The 17,332-nt window shown below is 55.2% G+C and overlaps 2 protein-coding genes and 1 long non-coding RNA gene across 4 annotated transcripts; 1 reads left to right on the top strand and 2 right to left on the bottom strand.

Annotated features, from left to right (window-relative positions):
• Positions 1 to 9: 9 nt before the first annotated feature.
• On the top strand, positions 10 to 2,333 carry SYS1 (SYS1 golgi trafficking protein). The gene is made up of 3 exons (XM_056354991.1): positions 10 to 202; positions 809 to 876; positions 1,463 to 2,333. The coding sequence occupies exons 1-3, from the start codon at positions 41 to 43 to the stop codon at positions 1,701 to 1,703; spliced, it is 471 nt and encodes a 156-aa protein (XP_056210966.1). The 5' UTR covers positions 10 to 40; the 3' UTR covers positions 1,704 to 2,333.
• Positions 2,334 to 6,332: 3,999 nt separating this feature from the next.
• On the bottom strand, positions 6,333 to 11,438 carry LOC130156165 (neuritin-like). The gene is made up of 4 exons (XM_056354446.1): positions 11,409 to 11,438; positions 11,025 to 11,250; positions 10,420 to 10,567; positions 6,333 to 6,984 (listed from the first exon to the last, which is right to left on the bottom strand). Exons 1-4 carry the CDS (start codon positions 11,436 to 11,438, stop codon positions 6,759 to 6,761), a joined length of 630 nt encoding a protein of 209 aa, XP_056210421.1. The 3' UTR covers positions 6,333 to 6,758.
• A 52-nt stretch (positions 11,439 to 11,490) lies between these two features.
• On the bottom strand, positions 11,491 to 17,232 carry LOC130155934 (uncharacterized). Of its 2 annotated transcripts, none has more exons than XR_008824260.1 (4): positions 17,110 to 17,232; positions 14,505 to 15,741; positions 13,346 to 13,618; positions 11,491 to 12,910 (listed from the first exon to the last, which is right to left on the bottom strand). It is a non-coding gene; the product is annotated as an uncharacterized LOC130155934 (long non-coding RNA). The 2 variants fall into 2 exon arrangements; XR_008824261.1 differs by having other exon boundaries at positions 14,505 to 15,842; positions 17,110 to 17,216.
• Between the last annotated feature and the right edge of the window lie 100 nt (positions 17,233 to 17,332).

Below are 17,332 nucleotides of genomic sequence, written 5' to 3'. Positions count from 1 at the left end.
GCGGCGGCCGCCACTTCCGGCGCGCTGTGGCGGGCGGGCGATGGCGGCGCAGTTCCGCAGCTACGTGTGGGATCCGGCGCTGATCGTGGCGCAGATGGTGCTGCTGCAGGCGGGCTACTACAGCTCGCTCGGGCTCTGGCTCGCCCTCCTCGGCACCCTGGGCAGCACCGGGCCCTCCCTCCACCAGGTCTTCAGCGACGAGGTGAGGGCGCGGGCCCGGGCCCGGGCCCGGGCCCGGGGGGCCGCCGTGGGCACAGCGGGGCCTTGCTCGGGGCTCCCCTGAGGGGAGGCGGGCCCTGTGCGGGCATTTCCCAGCGTTACAGGCAGCCCCCCGCCGCGGGTAGCACCCCGGTATAGAGGCAGACCTGCCCACCCCACGGAGCTGCCCCCCAGTGGAAAGACAAGAGCCCTGGCAGTGTGGGTGCCCCTGGTATGGAGGCAGGCCCCTCCCTCCCAATAGCTGGTACCCCGGTATAGAGGCAGCACCTTGCTGTATAGGTGGTACCTCCCGTATAGCAACAGACGCCCCGTATAGGTACCCCCACTATAAAGACAGCTGCCCCCTCCCCCGTATAGGTAACCCCCGTGCAGAGACACACACTGCACACCCTGTTTAAGTGGTACCCCACAGTATAGAAACAGACCTGTCCCTTTTCTATAGGTACCCCCAGACAGACCTCTTAGGACTGCCATAACTGCTCAGGCTCCTCTTATAATCAGCGCAGGGCCATGCCGACGCGGCTGGGCCACGGGAGGAGATTATGTGCTGTGATTTGTGCCACTGTTTCCTACTAACAGTCCCATGTAGATTTTAGGCTTCTCAACCCCACCGGGGAGGCTCTCCATGATGGCTTTCATCCTCAATGCGCTCACCTGGTAAGTTGGCAACTAGCTGGAGCACCTGTGTCTTGTTCTTTCTTAACATTAAACTTTAAGAAAATTCAGCGTGGCGTACTGCCTCTCTCGAAACATCTCCTGAACGCCCTGTGCCTTGCTGAGGGCAGTTGGGAACTGCTGACTCCTGGCTTTATCTAGAGTCTGAGTAAGTCATTTCACTCCACTGCCTCCATGTCCCAGGTGGGAATGAGATTTTCTTGCTTCTGCGAGAGATTTCACTGAAAGTTAGAATTAACAGATCTCTGTGAACACTGATCTGTAAACAAGAATGCATTTTGCCTCTGCCACTGGGCAAAGATTACTGGGGGAGATAGTTTAAAAATTCCTGCCTGGCTTTCTGTGCTAAAAATCATTTCCCTGCCATCTTTTAATTAAAAAGCTGTAAGCATTTAATTCTTGCTGCAGCGGCTGGGAGAGAGGTCAGAAACAACTTACCCTTAAAACAGTTAAGAAGTTTTAAAACAGCTAAATAATCAGCACTGGCAACTGCTGATAGCTCTTGATGTATCCGCTTTTCCACAGGCATGGCACAGTTTATTTATTAATCTCTGTCTTTATTTTGCAGTGCTCTGGGCTTGCTATACTTCATCCGCCGAGGAAAGCAGTGCCTGGATTTCACAGTCACAGTTCACTTCTTCCACCTTTTGGGCTGCTGGATTTATAATTCGCACTTTCCCTCCACCCTGACGTGGTGGCTGGTGCACATTGTGTGCACTGCGCTGATGGCTGCAATCGGGGAGTACCTCTGCATGAGGATAGAACTCAGAGAAATCCCCCTCAATTCTGCCCCCAAATCCAACGTATAGACTCGCTCTGGCAACAACATGCTGCATTGTGTCATTGTTTCCAGCACAAGTGCATCTAACACCTGAGAATCATCACTAAAGAAGCACAGCAGGTCTGTTTAGACTTTTTTTTTTTTTTTTGGACCTTGGTGACTGCATGAGTGTGAGCATATGCTCTGGCATCAGCCGACAACAGTGGAGGAACAGATGTTTATTTTGTTAACACAAAGCATTTAATATGACTATATGGCGAGCGTGCTCTTAAACTCTTTGCTCATGAGACTGTTAAAAGCCAGGTAGCAAAACTTTATGCGTGAGGAGCATCTTGAATTTAACAGACATGGGAGCGCCCTGCATGGGTATTGCAATGGTCAGCTCTTCTTGCAGGAGCTGGCACAGTGAGCAGTGGAGCTGGGAGCTGCAGCTTCCAACCTGTAATTGTTTGGGCTTTCGTTGGAAAAAATGTCGAGGAAGCGAATGAATGGGGAGAAGGAGAATAGTTGTACTTACCTGAATCACCAGCTGAGACCCTAAATAACCTATGACATTAGATGGGTTTGTTTGCTGTTTCAGTGTTTAATACATAGAGATGTCAGACAGCAGTTTGCTGAAGAAATCTTTTGTAATAATAAAAATATTATGTTGCTGTGAGTGTGTTACTGTTCTCCTGGGAAGCTGAGCGCCTAAATACCTTGAGTGTCTATATCATGGCAACAGAAAGATGTGGCCAGAGAACATGTGGCAGTGAGATGCCCCCTGTCTAGGGCACATAAAATTTCCTACAATAAATATTTCATACCTCTGCTTTGAAATGAAGGCATCAGTGAGTACTGTCTTGGGAAGTCAGCCAGCATAATCCTCACTTCAGGAGGCATGTCAGCAATCCAGGGTCTCCACATGTTCGGCCTGAGGCTGGAGTGGTCCTGGGGAAGCTTGCAAAGGTGTCCCGGAGCCATGCTGCCTCCCCCATATGTCTCGGTCTTCCTGTCAGGCTTGAGAAGTAGCAACAGATGTGGTCTGGTGGAGGTGATGTTTAGTTAAGTGAGAGACTGCTGCTTGTTTCTCAAAATAACAGGATGTGCCTTTCTTTAGAGGCACTTCACATAAACACCACCTGTGGGCAGGCAGGAGCGACACCTTACTGCTAAGGGGCCAAAGCTGGAGGGTTCCTCCAGGTCCCACAGACCGGTCTCCTGCTTGGTTTCCACGGAGGGATGGCCAATTTGTGCCATCCCAAACAAGGGCAAAGCCAGTTTTAAAGACAGATTTTCCTCCTGTGCAGCTTTTTGCTGCAGTAACTTTCCTTTGTATGTTAATATTTAAGTGTTCATTTGCATAAATTATTTGCTAATTCAGCTTGTTGAAAAGAGGTGGGATGACTTGACATGCAGAAGTTGATATACTCTTTGAAGCTGCTCTTTTGACTTTTGTTACTGGGATAGCTATTATTTCAGTTCCTGTGCTCATATTCAGATGCTATAAATTGAGGCAGGATAATATTCTGATGATTTAAATGTTTGGCAGGTCTGCCACAGAGGAGGATTTTTGGTTACATTTGTTTAGACAGAACTTTTTATATTCTGAGATTTCGCCAGGACCTTTTCCTGACCAAAACCTCCTCTAAGCACAGTTTTAAACAGTAGCAGCCCTTCACAGCAAGGAGTTTACACAAGTATTTCTCTGGGCAGGAGCCAACACTTGCTGGACTGCAACCCCGAGGTCACTTCCCAGGGCTTCCCCTGCCACTCTGTTAAGCAGTCAGCAAGACAAGTTTATCCCTCCTTGAAATCTGCTCGTTTCTTGTATATCGGGATACTTGCCTTTCTTCCAGTCACCTTCTGCCCAGATATAAACTGGTCTTCCAGTAGGTGCCAGTATCTCCTTCAGACAAGCAGAGAGTGTGCGTGTGATGGGGATCAGGGTGCACAGCAGAGGATGCGCTCTGCCTCGGGGCTGACAAACACTGGCTTGGTGTCAGTCATATTTTAAGACTCCCTCAGGGTCATTTTGTCCTCTCCTGCTTTTTGTTGCTGTTCTCAAGAAAGAACAGCCCAGTCCTACACAGGGAAAGTCTGGGGGTTTAATTCAAGGCTTAATACCACACCAAACCCCGGTGTGAACTCCTGTGTTCTTCAGGGGTAGTCTTTGGGCAAGTGGGAGCTAGAAGACTTAATTACAGTGACTGTGAGAGTGAGGAGGGAAAGCCACATTCGTCCCGTTTCTTAAAGGAGAATGGGCAGCTGACGACCGAGTTCCTGTGAGAACACATTGAATTGAAAGAGGTGCTATTTTTATTCCCCGGTAAGAACAGAGACGAAAACTGTGGACCAAGAAACACTTACACCCTTATTTTCTGAATACGTGAGGTATGCTGTAGCTGCTTCAGCAGTCTCCCTTGCTGGGGGGTGTGAGGTCTAGATACAGCTTTGGATCTGGAGAAACTCATAGCAAGGCCACGAGAAGATTCCTTGACAAATGTGGATTTAACGCTGAGGCTGTGGGACATCCAACAAGCTGCACTCCATCAGCATGAAGTGCTTTTCAGGATCAGGAATGCTTTCTGGAAGTCTGCTGACTGCTTATGAAGACTAAATCTGTATATGTATATATTTATTTATTTTTTAAAAGGAAATATATCCTAGTCATAGGGGAGGTTCTGTTAAAAAATGAAAAATCAATTGAGAAAGGAACCTCTGAAACTCATCACTCCCATTCTGCAAGACCTAATTTTCACTCACATGCTTTCAGTCAGATTTAGAGGCACCTTTGGCTTTAAAAAAAAATCTGCTGCTCTGTACCAGAATGGTGGCAGATGGTCTTCGTTTCTTAATGAATCTTTGGGTTTTGTGTGCAATAATTGAGAGATTTGCTTCCAGGGAAGATATGCCCCAACACCTGCTCTTCTTAGAGACAGCAGTAGTGTCAGCTAGCCATTTGCATCCATGGGTCTGGAAAAAGAATACTTGGAGACCTCTGCTGCAGCTTTTACATTCCCCTTCCCCAAAGCTGTTTAAAAGTAGAAAATTTTAACAGAGAGGAAGTTAAAAAATCCAAAGAGAAGCTAAGGGTTGTAGGATTGGGGGGGTGGGGGTGGGCTGTGCTTATTTATTTTCCTAAAGGTATTAAAACATCTGTTCTAAACAAAGAGCAGGTAGAGGATTTAGATCCAAAAGACTCCAGCCTTGGCTGTATGCAATACCCACCTGCTTCAGCTTTCCCCAGCTACAAACCACAGGCAGGAGAAGAGCTAACAGGGAGGGGGGGAACAGAAGCAAACAGCATACGCTGCTGTTGGAGCAGAATAAGAAAAAAAACTGAAGCAACTGAGTGATTCACTCCAGGTTTTGCAGTGCTCTGGTTTACCCTTTTTCCACTACTTGCCATAGGGCTTTGCGCCGGAGATGCTTAAGGACTCTGTTGTCTATAGAAAGCCTACGTGCCTTGCGCTGAAGTGTTGTCTGAACACCAGCTGCTCCTCCCTGACTTATTTCTTGGAATTTGCCTCAATTTTTTCCTTCCTGCTGCTGCAGGAGCAGCGTGTTAAGTGGCAGGGAAGGTCAGAGGAAGAACATGTGAATGCCAAAGGAGAGCAGTGTGCCCCAACACCACTTTTGGCAAGAAGATCCTTTGCTGTAGCAGCTTGCCCATGTGCCTGTAATGCATCCAGCGGGATTTCTGGGGCTAGCAGGGCCCCAGATCCCCTGTTCATGCTGTAAAGCACATTTTCACGTTTCAAGACACCATTTCAGAACCTCCTGATCCATTTACAGCTGGTGGTACCTACTGCTGGGCTCACTCCCATGGCAGGCAGCACTCACCATCCCTGCGAGGTTCTTGTTCAACGTTTCTCAGGACCGTGAGGAGCCATGAGCTTCCCCAGCTCTGCACAGGGCTATCCTTCGCTGTTAGCAGCTGCCTGCCCTACTGAAGACAGAGCAAGTGCCCTGAAAAGGGGCCAAACAGTCTGTGGAAACAGCCAAAGTGATGTGTGACACATCTAGAAAAGGCAGGCTGAAATACCCCGCTAGTTATAGCTCCTATGGCCCTGTGCAGCCAGGCAGGGCACAGAGCTTCATTAGCACCCTTAGAACTGCCCTGTACTGCCCGATAATACTGTGTTTTTCTAACATGCCTGGTAATCACTTGCAAGCACTCTATTGCAAATATTTTCATGCTTGCACTGAAGCTGCAAAACTAACAAAGCTCTGAGCTGCGAAGGAGACAAGAAGAGACAGTGCTGTTGAACAAGAGCCAGGACAAATAACTTCTACCATGCTGTAGGCTCTACAACAAACTTTAATAGTCTGGAATTACACTGCCATCCACGGAGCTGCTTATAGGTAACTTGGGGAAAGCTCTAAAGCAAAAGAGTTGCTATAAATCCTTTTTGTCCTGCTAGCTCAACATTCCCTTTCCCCAAATATATTTTTGCCCTCTGTTTCTTTAGAAAAGGGATTTACACATAACACAGGAGTTACTCAGGAATCCAGATGTGTGCTAAAGATGAAGTCATGCACCTGTGATTATTCTTCAGCAGGGGTTTCACCATGTCCTCAAAGAAAAAAGGCCAGTACAGGGCAGTAAGGTCTCCCTTCTGCCTTTGACAGGACATACACCATACCACTGATTTGTAATGTGCAGGGGAAAAACACCCTTCTTGTTTTCAGAGCCCAAATAAAAAATCTGGAGAGTTGATCTGGTGGAAAGAGTCAGCAAAGTAAACAGTTTTCCTTCCACTAGCCATAGAAGAGTACAAAAGAATCCAGCGTCACAACCAAATCATCATTCCTCCCCAAATCCTCTGCCCCGTTATCTACAAGTTCCCAAACTCTGCAGTCAGCCAGACCTGCACCTGTGTCTTGAGGCAGGAGGGAACAAGCGTTATTCCAAGTTACAGAGAAACAGCAAAACCCAGGAGATGCTGCTGAGCTCTTCCGTGTCTCATAGGTGCAGGATGGAACCGAGCATTTGCTGAGCACCACACAGAGTATTCCTCAAAGGTTTGGAAAAATGACCAGAAAGACGCCACGACACACGCTGCCACCACCTCTGTCACAATACTTACAGAGCTGCAGTTTACAAGTTCAGCCAAGTGACAATGAGGGGGATGCTGAGGATGGAAACGTTGGGAACATGGGTCCAGGTAAAGCTCTGGGTCGTGCTGGGGCTGCAGAGGTCAAACAAGCTGCCTTGAAATTTGATTTTCTGAGACTCCCTTCTCAGCATCTCCCAGATGGCTGCTGCTTCCTTCTGGCACTCCCAGAGCGCTGTCAGGGCACACGTGTGAAATTCATCCCAGTACCTGCAGCCAGGGGAGACACCACACCATCAGTCCCTTTGCATTAGCACAGTGCCAGGATGCCAGGCAGAGCCTTGCTGCTCTGAGCCTGCCCTTCAGGCAGAAACAGCCTCTGTGTTTTATGCAAGTTGCCCAGACTATTGATCCCCTCCATCATCTCCCAGAACATCTTGACTAAAACTCCAAACCTCAAAACACACTGAAGTTATTTCATGGGTTGTTTTTGTTGGGTTTTTTTCCCCCCCCCTTTCTCTGGAAGTCAATAAAATCCATTATTTTCCATCAACAAATGCTTCCCTTCAGCACCGAGCACCCCGAGTATCTAAAACAGGCTGCAAACAAAGGCCCAGCACATTTCATTCATAGCTTCCTCCAAGCTGAGTCAAGGGCGAAACGCAAACACAAAGCAAGGAGAAGGACAACAGCTCCTGCAGACTGTCGCAGCTTTATAACTGGGGTGTGGGGGAGTTATTCACTGTGTTCTCATTAGACACAACTCCATTTATCTGCTGGGTATTGCCCTGTGTGAGTAGAAGCTGTTCAATGGAAAGAGGCTCTTGGAGAGCACCAGGGAAAAAACAAGACGGGCAAAGATAACCCATGGTCCTGTGGGAATGAACCGGGAGCTGCTCGCTGAAGACCCCCTTGGGCAGCCATCCCCTGGGGCTGGCACTTTGGAATTGTTTTTTTCAGATCCAGAGCTAGAACCAGGCAGGGAAAAACCCTGGAAGAAATGGGGCCAAAACCCACAGCCCCTGAAAAAGACTCTTCCAGGAGGGGCACAGTGGACACCACCCTACCGGTCTGGTACACTGGAGCCAGCGCCATGCAGGATGGCCCTGCTCTGCATTTATCCAGAGCAGCATCCAGCCTGCCAAGGCTTTACCCTCTCCCTGAGCTCCTTCCTTACTCTTGGTGAAGAAGCATGGTGGCTCTGAAGAAGCTGGTTTTGAGCTGTTTCCAGTGAGATCCCTGTGCACCAGTGACAAGCTGAGCAGGGAGGGATGGGCTCCAGCTGTCCAGGGACAAGGACAGCAGGTACCAGGCTGGGCCATGTGTCTCCACGCGGTGTGAGGAAGGACCAGAATGGGCACCCCACCCGATTTTTTTTTTTTATTTTATTTTTTTTTTTGCTGCTGAGTATGGGAGAATTAGACTCAGTACCAGCTCCCTCAAAGGCTGCTGTAGGCACTGCTCTGTGACAAGGAGGGCACCCAAAGCCTGGCAGGTTGCTGAACGCACACCAGCATGTCCACAAGTCCTGACACAGCTGAATTCACAGGCGAGGTCTCTGTTTTGTAAGTACAAACCCACAAAATAAAATGGCAGGAGCCTGAAAGTCTCAGCAAATGCCACAGACCATCACATCCTCTGGAAGTGGTTCCTCTCCAAAACAAAAACTTCCCCAAGAGACAGAAGAGGCTCTGTGCCACTCTTGCCACTAACCTTCCCCCCATGGATTCTTTCAAACAGAGTTTCTTTTACCTGAAGAGAACTCTGCAAAAGCATTTTTCTATTGCAGCTTCTTTGGAGCAACGTGTCCTGGCACCCGGTGCCAGGGCAAGAGGGACCAGCTGCGGGCAGCACCCCCCGAGTCCTAGCCAGCTCCCCAGCCTCTGCCAGCCCACAGCACCGAGTGATGAGTGACTTGCACCCCGAGGTACCCGATTGCCCTCCCCTCCACCCCAGTTTTGCTGTCCTGTCCCACATTGCTGGGGCTGGGCACCACCTCCAGGCCATAGATTACCTGCAAGCTGGGGACTGCTTAGAGGACAGGAGCAACTGCTCTGCCACCTTCCCCGTGCCCTCCAGGACACCAGGCACACGTGCCACCCCTCGGGAAGGAGATGTAGCCCGGCCAGCTGAGCAGGGACCCTGCACTTGGGAAGGGGACAGCTCAGTTTTGTCCAAATGCCCAGTGCTGGAGATGACACCTTGCGCAGACCCAAGCACTCTGTTTATTTAGTTTTCCTACCAGGGCCTACATCAGAGCGCCAGCTGTGAGGGAGTTCATTAAACTGAGTCACTGTGGCAGAAGAAATGTCCCCAGATAATGAGAAAAGCTGGTGCCAACACAAGTAACCTCCTGTGCTTGCTCCTGAGCTGTGGCAGCAGCAGCAGCAGGCAGCTCTGCCAGGTGAGAGTTAAACCTAGCCTGTGTCTTCAGGCAAAGGATGGCTGGGGGAAGGTGAAGAGGGATGACAGCTCCTGTCTGGTTCTGCTTTCAGCCCGGATGGCAGCTCCCAATGTTTCAGCCTTCACAGCCTCCATCTGCTCAGCCAGGCAGGCTGCTGTCAGACAGCTCGCCCAGGCTGGCTCTGGGGCAGCATCCTGCACATAGGGCCGAGATGCCACCAGCCCCATGCTGGCTCCCAGCTCTGTGTCTGTCCCCCACCCACACTCCCAGAGAGGGGACCACGGCACCAGAAAAGCCAACAGCGGTGGGGAAGGCTGAGAGTTAAGGTCAATAATTCAGAAATACTTCCTGGCAGGAAGCTGGGAAATCAGCTTTTTCCTCCAGCCAGGGCAAGCCCAGCTAGCCATGCACCAGGACCAGCAGGAGAAGCTGGCACGTCACAGAAGGCACAGAGTTTCAGCCCTGCCAGCGGGGAAGACCCCAGGACCTGTTCTGTGATGGTTAGAGCCCCAGAGCCTGTAAAAAAACCTTAACTCACACATTTTGTGCAAGTTTCAGCAAAGGAACTACTCCTCCAGCAATCAACCACGGCACATGCTGGGCTGTAGGCTCAGTTGTTTCCCGATACCAAGAAGCCACATTAAAAAAAAAAAAAAAAAAAAAAGCAGCATACATCAATGTTAAGACCCTGCTGAGCGGCAGCTCTGACCCAGCATGGGCAAGGCCAGGAACGAAGGCAGCCAAGCCCCCACACTTACAAAAGTAGCCCCCAGGGCACATGTGACCAGGAGTGCGGTGACCACGGTGGGCAAACAGGGCATGCTGCCGCAGCTGCCACAGGGCAGGCACGAGAGGCTCCCAGAGGCGAGCTCCAGGAGTGGTCATCACCCTCCCAGAAGAAACCTAGCCATGGTGGCCACTTGGCCAAAAGCCAGCGTCAGAAGGCACCAGGCAACCCAGACAGAGCTCCCAGTGAACATGTGGGTCACGGGGAGAGCCTGAGCCTGTCGGTGCTGCCCAAGGGCAGCAGAACACCAGTGTGAGGGGTGACAGGGTGAATGATCTGCTCAGCCTGGTGGCAGAGCTGGAAGAGGACATAGAAACAATGCCATAAGGGATGAGGAAAAGACTGAAGTATTTAATGCTTTGACTCAGTCTTCACTAGTAAGACCAGTTACCCTCTGGGCGCTCAGCCAGCACAGGGGCAGCGCACCACAGATAACTGCCCCAACCCTCTCTCTTCCAGGGATCAGCCCCAGGGGTGGGACACGCAGGGGGTCCTGGCCTGGGGCCGTACTCACCCACAGACTTGGTGCAGGCCCTGCAGCTCGATGCCATCCGCCTCCTCGTATGTGGCCATGTTTTCCCCCAGCTTGAGGATGCAGTCCGAGAAGCCTTGGTAAACGTTGGCACAGGTGGTGCCCGATGCCAGCAGCCCAGCCAGGTGCCCTGCCAGCCACCCAGGGGGTCAGCATGAGCACCGAGATGCTTGGGAACAGAGACCACCTCCTTCTTGGGGTGACCTGGGCAGCCCTGGGCCACCACAGTGCCAGTGCCACCGAGGCATGGCGAGCTCCCACTTCCATGCAGGACACACGTGAACCACACACCGTCCCTCACCCATGCCCAGCCCTGCCTGTGTTTGCAGAGAGCCTGAAACAGCCGCTCTGCGTGGGTAGGGAGCCGATGCAGGGGAAGCCCCCTGCCCACCCACCCCCAGCACCCACCCCCCGGCCCAGGGAGGGCAGGGACAGGCAGGGGGTGCACAGCCAGCGCAGCACTGGCAGCCAGGACCCACCGACCCAGAGAGGAGGGAGGGGACCGCGCATCGCCCCCACCTTGGGCACCCCAGATGTCACCCGGGAAGTGGCCACGACCCCGGCCCGGCCACCCCCGGCAGCCTTACCCAGGGCGAGGAGCAGCACGGCCGTGCCCCGCCCGCTGCCCCATCCCGCCGCCGGCTCCGCCCGGGCTCGGGCTCCAGCCCCGCTGCTGCCGCTGCCGCCGCTAATGCTGCCGCTGCCGCTAATGCTGCCGCTGCCCGTACCCCCATGGCCGGCAGCGCTCCGCGCCCGCCTCCGCAGGGAGAGCGCCCGGCCCCGGCTGCCGCTAATGAGCAGCTTTGGCCGCGGCTAATTAAGGAGGGGGCTGGACGGCAGCTAACGAGTTGCCAGGGGCAGCCCCGTGCCCGCACCCCGCGGCTCCCTGGATCCTGCACCCCTGGACCTCACAGCATCGCATCCCCTCAGGACTCTGTCAGCACCCACGGCTCCCCCCCCCTGCACCCCACACCCAGGGACTCTGCGCCCATGGGCCCCATTGCACCCCTTGACCGGCACCCTCCATCACCCCGAGTGGGGAAGAGGGGCTGGTGCCCGCTGCCAGAAGCAGGAACGCGGGCAGGACCAGGGTTGCTTTGCTCCAGGTTTAGTCTCTTTAACAGCACAGGGTAAAGCAATGCAGGACGTGAAGCAAAGACCTGAGACCGTGTAGGTTCAAAGCCTTAAATGTCAGCACCTACAAAACCTTCTCCCCTGATCCTGGCACCAGCCGTTTCCAAGGCTGTCACAGCCTTCAGGGCATTCGTTGGGATTTTGCATCGCTATGGCCTGATCCTGGCTTTTGCCTAGTGAGTCCCTTGTCTCTTCCTCCAGCAGGAAGGGGAGCAGAAGGATTCCTGGCTGCTTTGATGGCATTACTGCAGGGGTCGGTCACATCAAAACTCACTCTGCTGGTGACAGCTTTGCTGTTGGGGACATGACTCTCCACTTGCCCATGAACGCCACTGGTGCCCAGTGCCATGACCTCCGTAAGTGGGAGCCCCTCGGTGCACAGGTACCACCTGCCCCCAGGGTGGCCGTGCCAGCACCCCAGCCACCTCCAGCACCCAGAACACAGAGCAAGTGAAAATCACAACTCTGCAAACCCTGTGGGTGCCCAAGGAAAATGCAGAGAGAGCTTGGGTCTGAAAAACGTAAATAAATCTATTTACAGAACAACAACTCAACACAAAAAACTACAAACCTTCTTGGAAGCTCCCCCCCAGCTCTGCCAAGGCCTGCATCTCCATCAGCCCGGGAAGAAAAGCAAGCGGCAATCATTTCAGTTAGGCTGCTGGTGGTCCTTGTGTTTGCCGCAATGCTGGGACACATCGTGGCGAGCGGGACTCTGCTGCCAGAGCTAAGCCCTGGCTGGGCATGGGAGCTGGGCACTGCATGGAATGACTTGGGTTGCCTGGCCCAAGGAAAGCGCAGGGCAGTGCAGTGGTGGCAGTTGTGCTGCCAGGACAAGGGGACCGAGTGCTGTGTCCCTGCTGCTGGTGGGCCCGCTCACCCCAGCCCCAGCCCAGCAGCAGGCAACCCACCCTCGCTGAGGGTAGTGGATGTGAAGCACATGTCTGTCCTGCTGCTGGTGGGTCTGTCACCACCTCCTCCACCTCCTCCTCCATCTCCACACCCACTTCCACACTGCTGGCACCCACCTCTGCAGCCTCCAGCATGAGGCAGCATATCCTAAGCCAGAAATCAAGCAGAAAAGTGCATCGGTCCTGCCCTGGCCACCTTAGTGCACCTGTGGAATGGGCGTCTCGGCACCCCTGGCCCCTCTTGCCACCTGGGGGGAACCATGGGGTGATATGGGGCCACTGGGCACATCCCCTGCAGCTCCTGGCTGGAGGCTGGGAGGCTCCTTTGCCACCATCACCTACCACCACTGATGGGCCAGCACCTGCAGCTGGAGGATCCTGTGCTCTGTGTGCTTCACCAGCTTGGGGAGCGGCAAGGTTTTGTGGATCTGCCAGAGGAGGGAGGGCAGGGGTGAGCAGCCCTGTGGCCCCTGAGCACTCCCCTCCCAGGGTGGCTGCAGGACCATGCTGTAGCCGTTTCTGCTCTCACCCCCAAGGGAAACCCTTGTTTTGCCATCTTGCCCTCCATGCCAGGTCAATCCTTGGTCACAATTTCCCACTGCTTAGCAGTTACAATCTGAATTTTGCCTTCAGGGATCAGCTTGGGAGGGTGACACAGCTCGAGGCTCAGCTGGGAGTGGCTGTGCCCCTCCTGAGGCCAGCACCCAGCCCTGCAGTCCCAAAGGGACAGCTCTGGCTCCCTCTTCTCCTGAGCTCCTGGCACCCCCTTGCTAGGCCCAGGGAAGGGGGGCAGGGGACAGCCCAGGACACCGGTGTGGGCAGAGGGGACCTGCCAGCTTGCCATCCACTCCCCACCACTTCACCTTGATGGCAGCCACAGATGCACTGAGCCGGTCCAAGCTGCAGAAGGGCTGGGGCACAGGGCCAGCTCCGCGGGGTGAGGACCATCTCCTTTGCTCTTCCGTTGTCCCACAAGCAGCCAGAGAGCTGACCCAAGCACTGCTGATGCCTCCAGTTCAGATACAGCCACGGGGGTGGAATTCATCCCTCTCAGGTGGATGCAGGTGGCCATAGGACACAGATGCGCTGCCACGTGTCCCAGCTGGGCACGTCATGGGATGAACCCATACAAGAACCTGAGCCCAACACACACCGAAGGCCCTGCTGGGACCTGCCCACAGCCCACACAATGCCTGAGGACACAGGGCTGCCCGATGGCAGGGAGAGCAGGCCCCACGGAGGACAGCTCAGCCTACTTAGCCTGCCCCTGAAGAAGTGGGAGCCGATGGAGGGGAAAACCCTTTTGGGCCCAGGGCTGCCCTGGGCAACCATGCTCTGGCAGCACCATGGCAGCCACGCTCTGCCAGCCCTGCTTGCCCAGGAGGCAGCAGGCAGCTGCTTGGGTGCTGCCCAGGGCTGCCTGGCTCTCGTCCGACTGGGCAAAGCCAGCGGCTCCTGCGGGGATCTGGCAGCTGCAGGTGAGATCCACCCTGCCAGGCTGTGTGGTGGATGCTGACAGCATGGCGGGCACCACCGATGGGGCAGCACCGGGCTGCGGGCAGCCTCCAGGCACAGCTGCTCCTGCGGAAGGGGCTGGGGCATGTCCAACCCCGAGGGCACCCCTAGATTTATCATGGAGCCAGGGGCTGCCTGCACGCCGTGGCCTGGAGGTTGCTCCGCAGGCAGCATGCAGGCAGGCAGGCCAGAGGGCTGGGGACGGTGGTGGCCCTTGCCAGGGCACTGGTCTCCAGCCAGCCCCATGGCACTGGCAGGGGCTGAGCCTGGGGCAGGGGCAGAGCCGGACAGGGACCCCCCCAGCCGCACCACTGCCCGCAGTCTGTATGACGCAGGCATAGGTGTACTGCGGTCTGCCTGCCCCCGGCTTGGCAGTGGCTACAAACGAGTTGGGCAGGGATGGGGCCACCATGCAGGGTGCTAGGGCTGCTCCCACCACGCCGCCTGTGCCCTGCTTGGCAGCCAGTCATCTCCCCCCCAGCCCCTCAGAGCCCCCCAGCCCCTCACCTCTGCCTTCAGCTGGTGCTGACTCTGCAGCTCCTGGCATCCTGATGGCTGGGTCGGATTTCTCGAGGCCAGGCTGGCCCCATCCCTTCAGCAGAGGGGGTCAGTGGCTGAGGAAGGTCGAATCAGGCGAAGCCCAGCTCTGCCACTGATGTGCTGCATGGCCTCGGTCGTCTCTCTTGATGCAGGGGGATAAAATGAAGCTGCAGGGCCCAGCGAGGCTGGTGGGTTTCCCAGGGGCAAACACACCACGGCTGAGCATGGCTGGGAAGGAGCCAACCTGCCCAAACTGTGGGCCAAGTAGGTGAGAGTGAACGGCAGGGGGGCTGCCCCCACCCCAGCCTGACGCAGGGCCTCTCCTCACTCTGCTTAGCTGTCTGTCGAGCTGCTCCAGGAACACCCCTTCTCCCCCGGGGCCGGGGCCGGGTGTCCTGCTGCCCACACGCGACCTCCCATCTCTACCAGCTCCCGTGCCTGCAGCCAGCCACTGGGGACATCTGCGTGGTGTGGAGCCCAAGGATGGAGGACATGACACCCCCAGGGCTTGGCAGGAGCCTCCTCCAGCACCGCAGCAGGACCACTGGCACAAGGACTGGGCTCCCTTCCCTCTGGGCAGGGCATGGCCAAGGAGCCAGCTGGCTCTGGCACGGAGTGGTGCTGTGAACCCTGGCCAGGCAGCACCTTGGCACAGCCTGGCTCCCCCGCATCGCCCCCCCAGCCCTGCGGAGATGCTCATTTCTCAGCAGCCACTCGAGGGTGTTTATGGCTTTTCTGTCCCCCCGCTGTCCCAGACTAAAATCACCCCTTTTAAGGGAGCCACAGGACCACAGGTTGCTGGAGCCTTGCCTGCTGTGCGCTGCAGGCTGCTCCCTTGCGATGTATCACCTCGTTTACTGGGAAAGCAGCCTTGCCTTATTTTTCTCTTGACTCCACAATTTACTGATCAAGGCAAGCTGCAGCTCACTCGCAGCCCCATCCATGCACGCCTCCTAGAGAATAAGATCTATTTTCACCAGCAAGTGATTCACCTGCCTGGCATGGGTTCACCTTTCCCTTAGCAGCCGACTCCTCCCCAGCTCCATCCTGGCCCCACAGCTCCCTGACTCACCTCCCAAACCTCTAATAGATGGGAGAAACCTGAGCGGGAAGGGCAGGAGGAACAAGTCATGTTACATTTTCTCCTGATGACTGGTGCACTTTGATGCTGGCTTCCCTGGGGACTTCTGGCAGGAGCTGAACTCTGCATCGTGGAAAGAAGAGGCGTCATTCCTACCTGGGCTTGTGACCGGATCTCCAGGGGACACCTCCCAAGGACCTGGGCATTTGCAGTTAGGGTGAGGACTGTTGACACAAGACGCACGGTGCCATCAGCTTGTGCTGGAGGCACAAGGGAAGCAGGGGTGCTGCAGCGGCCAAGGCAGACCCTGCAGGTATCTGGCAAGGCTTATTCCTAGGGCTCCTGACCAGAAGTGGAGACTCTCCACCAACTTCAGTGTCACCTCTGTCCCCTCTCACCTTTTTGCCAGGGGCAGGCACACTTGGCCACAAGCGAAAATATCATTATGTGGAGCTGGCTTGCCTGTGTTGGTTTAATTGGAATAAAATGTGTGCCCCGCTGAGCAGCACGGCTTGTGCTGAAGAGCTGGGATGAGTCAGGCTCCGTGCCGATGATATCACTGCTTTTCCAATCCCCTCCCGGCAAGGCAGGCTGGAGGGGCCACAGCAGCGGGGGACCCGGGTGCGTGTCACTCTGCATGGGCAGCACCCACACATGTCGTCCCTACGGCGGGGACTCAGGCCGTAGTGAGCCCCAGGGAACGCAGGGTGCTGGGGGCACTTGTGTGCACAGAAACGGTCTCCATGCCTGGCAGTAGTAACTGGTGCCAACCAACACAGGCACATAGCAGAGACCTGAGCTCATTCCCTGGCCCGGCCACCTCGCCTCCCCGCTGGCAGGGCAGGGCAGGGCAGGGCAGGGCAGGGGGTCAGCGGGGGTGGTGGTGGATGGCTGATGCTGCCCGGAGGCTATGCCAGACCGCACAGAGCTGTGAGCAAGCCAGAGCCGGCAGGTACACAGCAGAGATTTGCTCCTGCGGCTCCTCAGAGACCATAAGCACCCACCCTTGCTACACCAGCCTGCCTCCCCCAGCCCTTCAGGGCTAAGCCACAGGCATACTGTGCTCAGGTGGAAACCATCAGGCAGGACTGAGGGTGCTTTTTGGGTATGGATAAACATTCACATGGACAAAGTTCATCCCCTGTAACCACCACATGAGCCGAAGCCAGCAGCTCTGGGCAAGTGCACAGGATGCACATGGGGTCCCTGGCACAAAGCAGGAGCTCCCAGGAGGCATGGGGTTGGGGGGACAGCAAAGCAACAGTAGCCAAAACAGAGCTGGGACACAAACAATACCCAGTTATCTTTAGTCAACCAGGCAGTGAGAGAAACATGCTGAGAACAGGGCAGGCAGGACACGCCACAGACACTGGAAACTCCCTTTCAGCCCGAGAAAAGGGCAGAATGGATGCCCCCCTGGCCCAGCTTGGCAGTGCCCAGGCTGCGGGCAGAGCTGGCGCTGGCGCTGGGCACGGCGAGGCACTGACTCACCCTGCTGCGATACAGGAAGGGGGCAGGCGGCCAAGGCCGCTTCTCTGCCAAGGAGCAGCCTGATGTGCAGGGCTGAACGTGGGAGAAAACACCCCAGAGCAGGACCTGCTGCAGGATGAGGGTCTCACAAGGCTGGAGGTGAGCTGGGGAGGGAGCCCATGGCCCATTCACGCAGCGTGCCGTTGTCTCTCCCGCGTGAGTTGGGCATTTAAGAAAAGAAAAG

The sequence above is a fragment of the Falco biarmicus genome, chromosome 10 (genome assembly GCF_023638135.1).
Source record: "Falco biarmicus isolate bFalBia1 chromosome 10, bFalBia1.pri, whole genome shotgun sequence".
NCBI classification, from domain to species: Eukaryota; Metazoa; Chordata; class Aves; order Falconiformes; family Falconidae; genus Falco; species Falco biarmicus.
This window is presented reverse-complemented; position numbering and strand designations above follow the sequence as displayed.

What these genes read in the sequence shown, in the direction of transcription:
- LOC130156165 (XM_056354446.1), bottom strand. Translation starts at nt 11,438, where the DNA reads ATGGGGCCCATGGGCGCAGAGTCCCTGGGT. An exon ending in TGGGCGCAGAGTCCCTGGGT is followed by an intron (nt 11,251 to 11,408) that starts GTGGGGTGCAGG and finishes CTCCTTAATTAG; the next exon opens with CCGCGGCCAAAGCTGCTCAT. An exon ending in CGTGCTGCTCCTCGCCCTGG is followed by an intron (nt 10,568 to 11,024) that starts GTAAGGCTGCCG and finishes GGTGGCTGGCAG; the next exon opens with GGCACCTGGCTGGGCTGCTG.
- SYS1 (XM_056354991.1), top strand. Translation starts at nt 41, where the DNA reads ATGGCGGCGCAGTTCCGCAGCTACGTGTGGGATCCGGCGCTGATCGTG. An exon ending in ACCAGGTCTTCAGCGACGAG is followed by an intron (nt 203 to 808) that starts GTGAGGGCGCGG and finishes AGTCCCATGTAG; the next exon opens with ATTTTAGGCTTCTCAACCCC. An exon ending in ATCCTCAATGCGCTCACCTG is followed by an intron (nt 877 to 1,462) that starts GTAAGTTGGCAA and finishes TTTATTTTGCAG; the next exon opens with TGCTCTGGGCTTGCTATACT.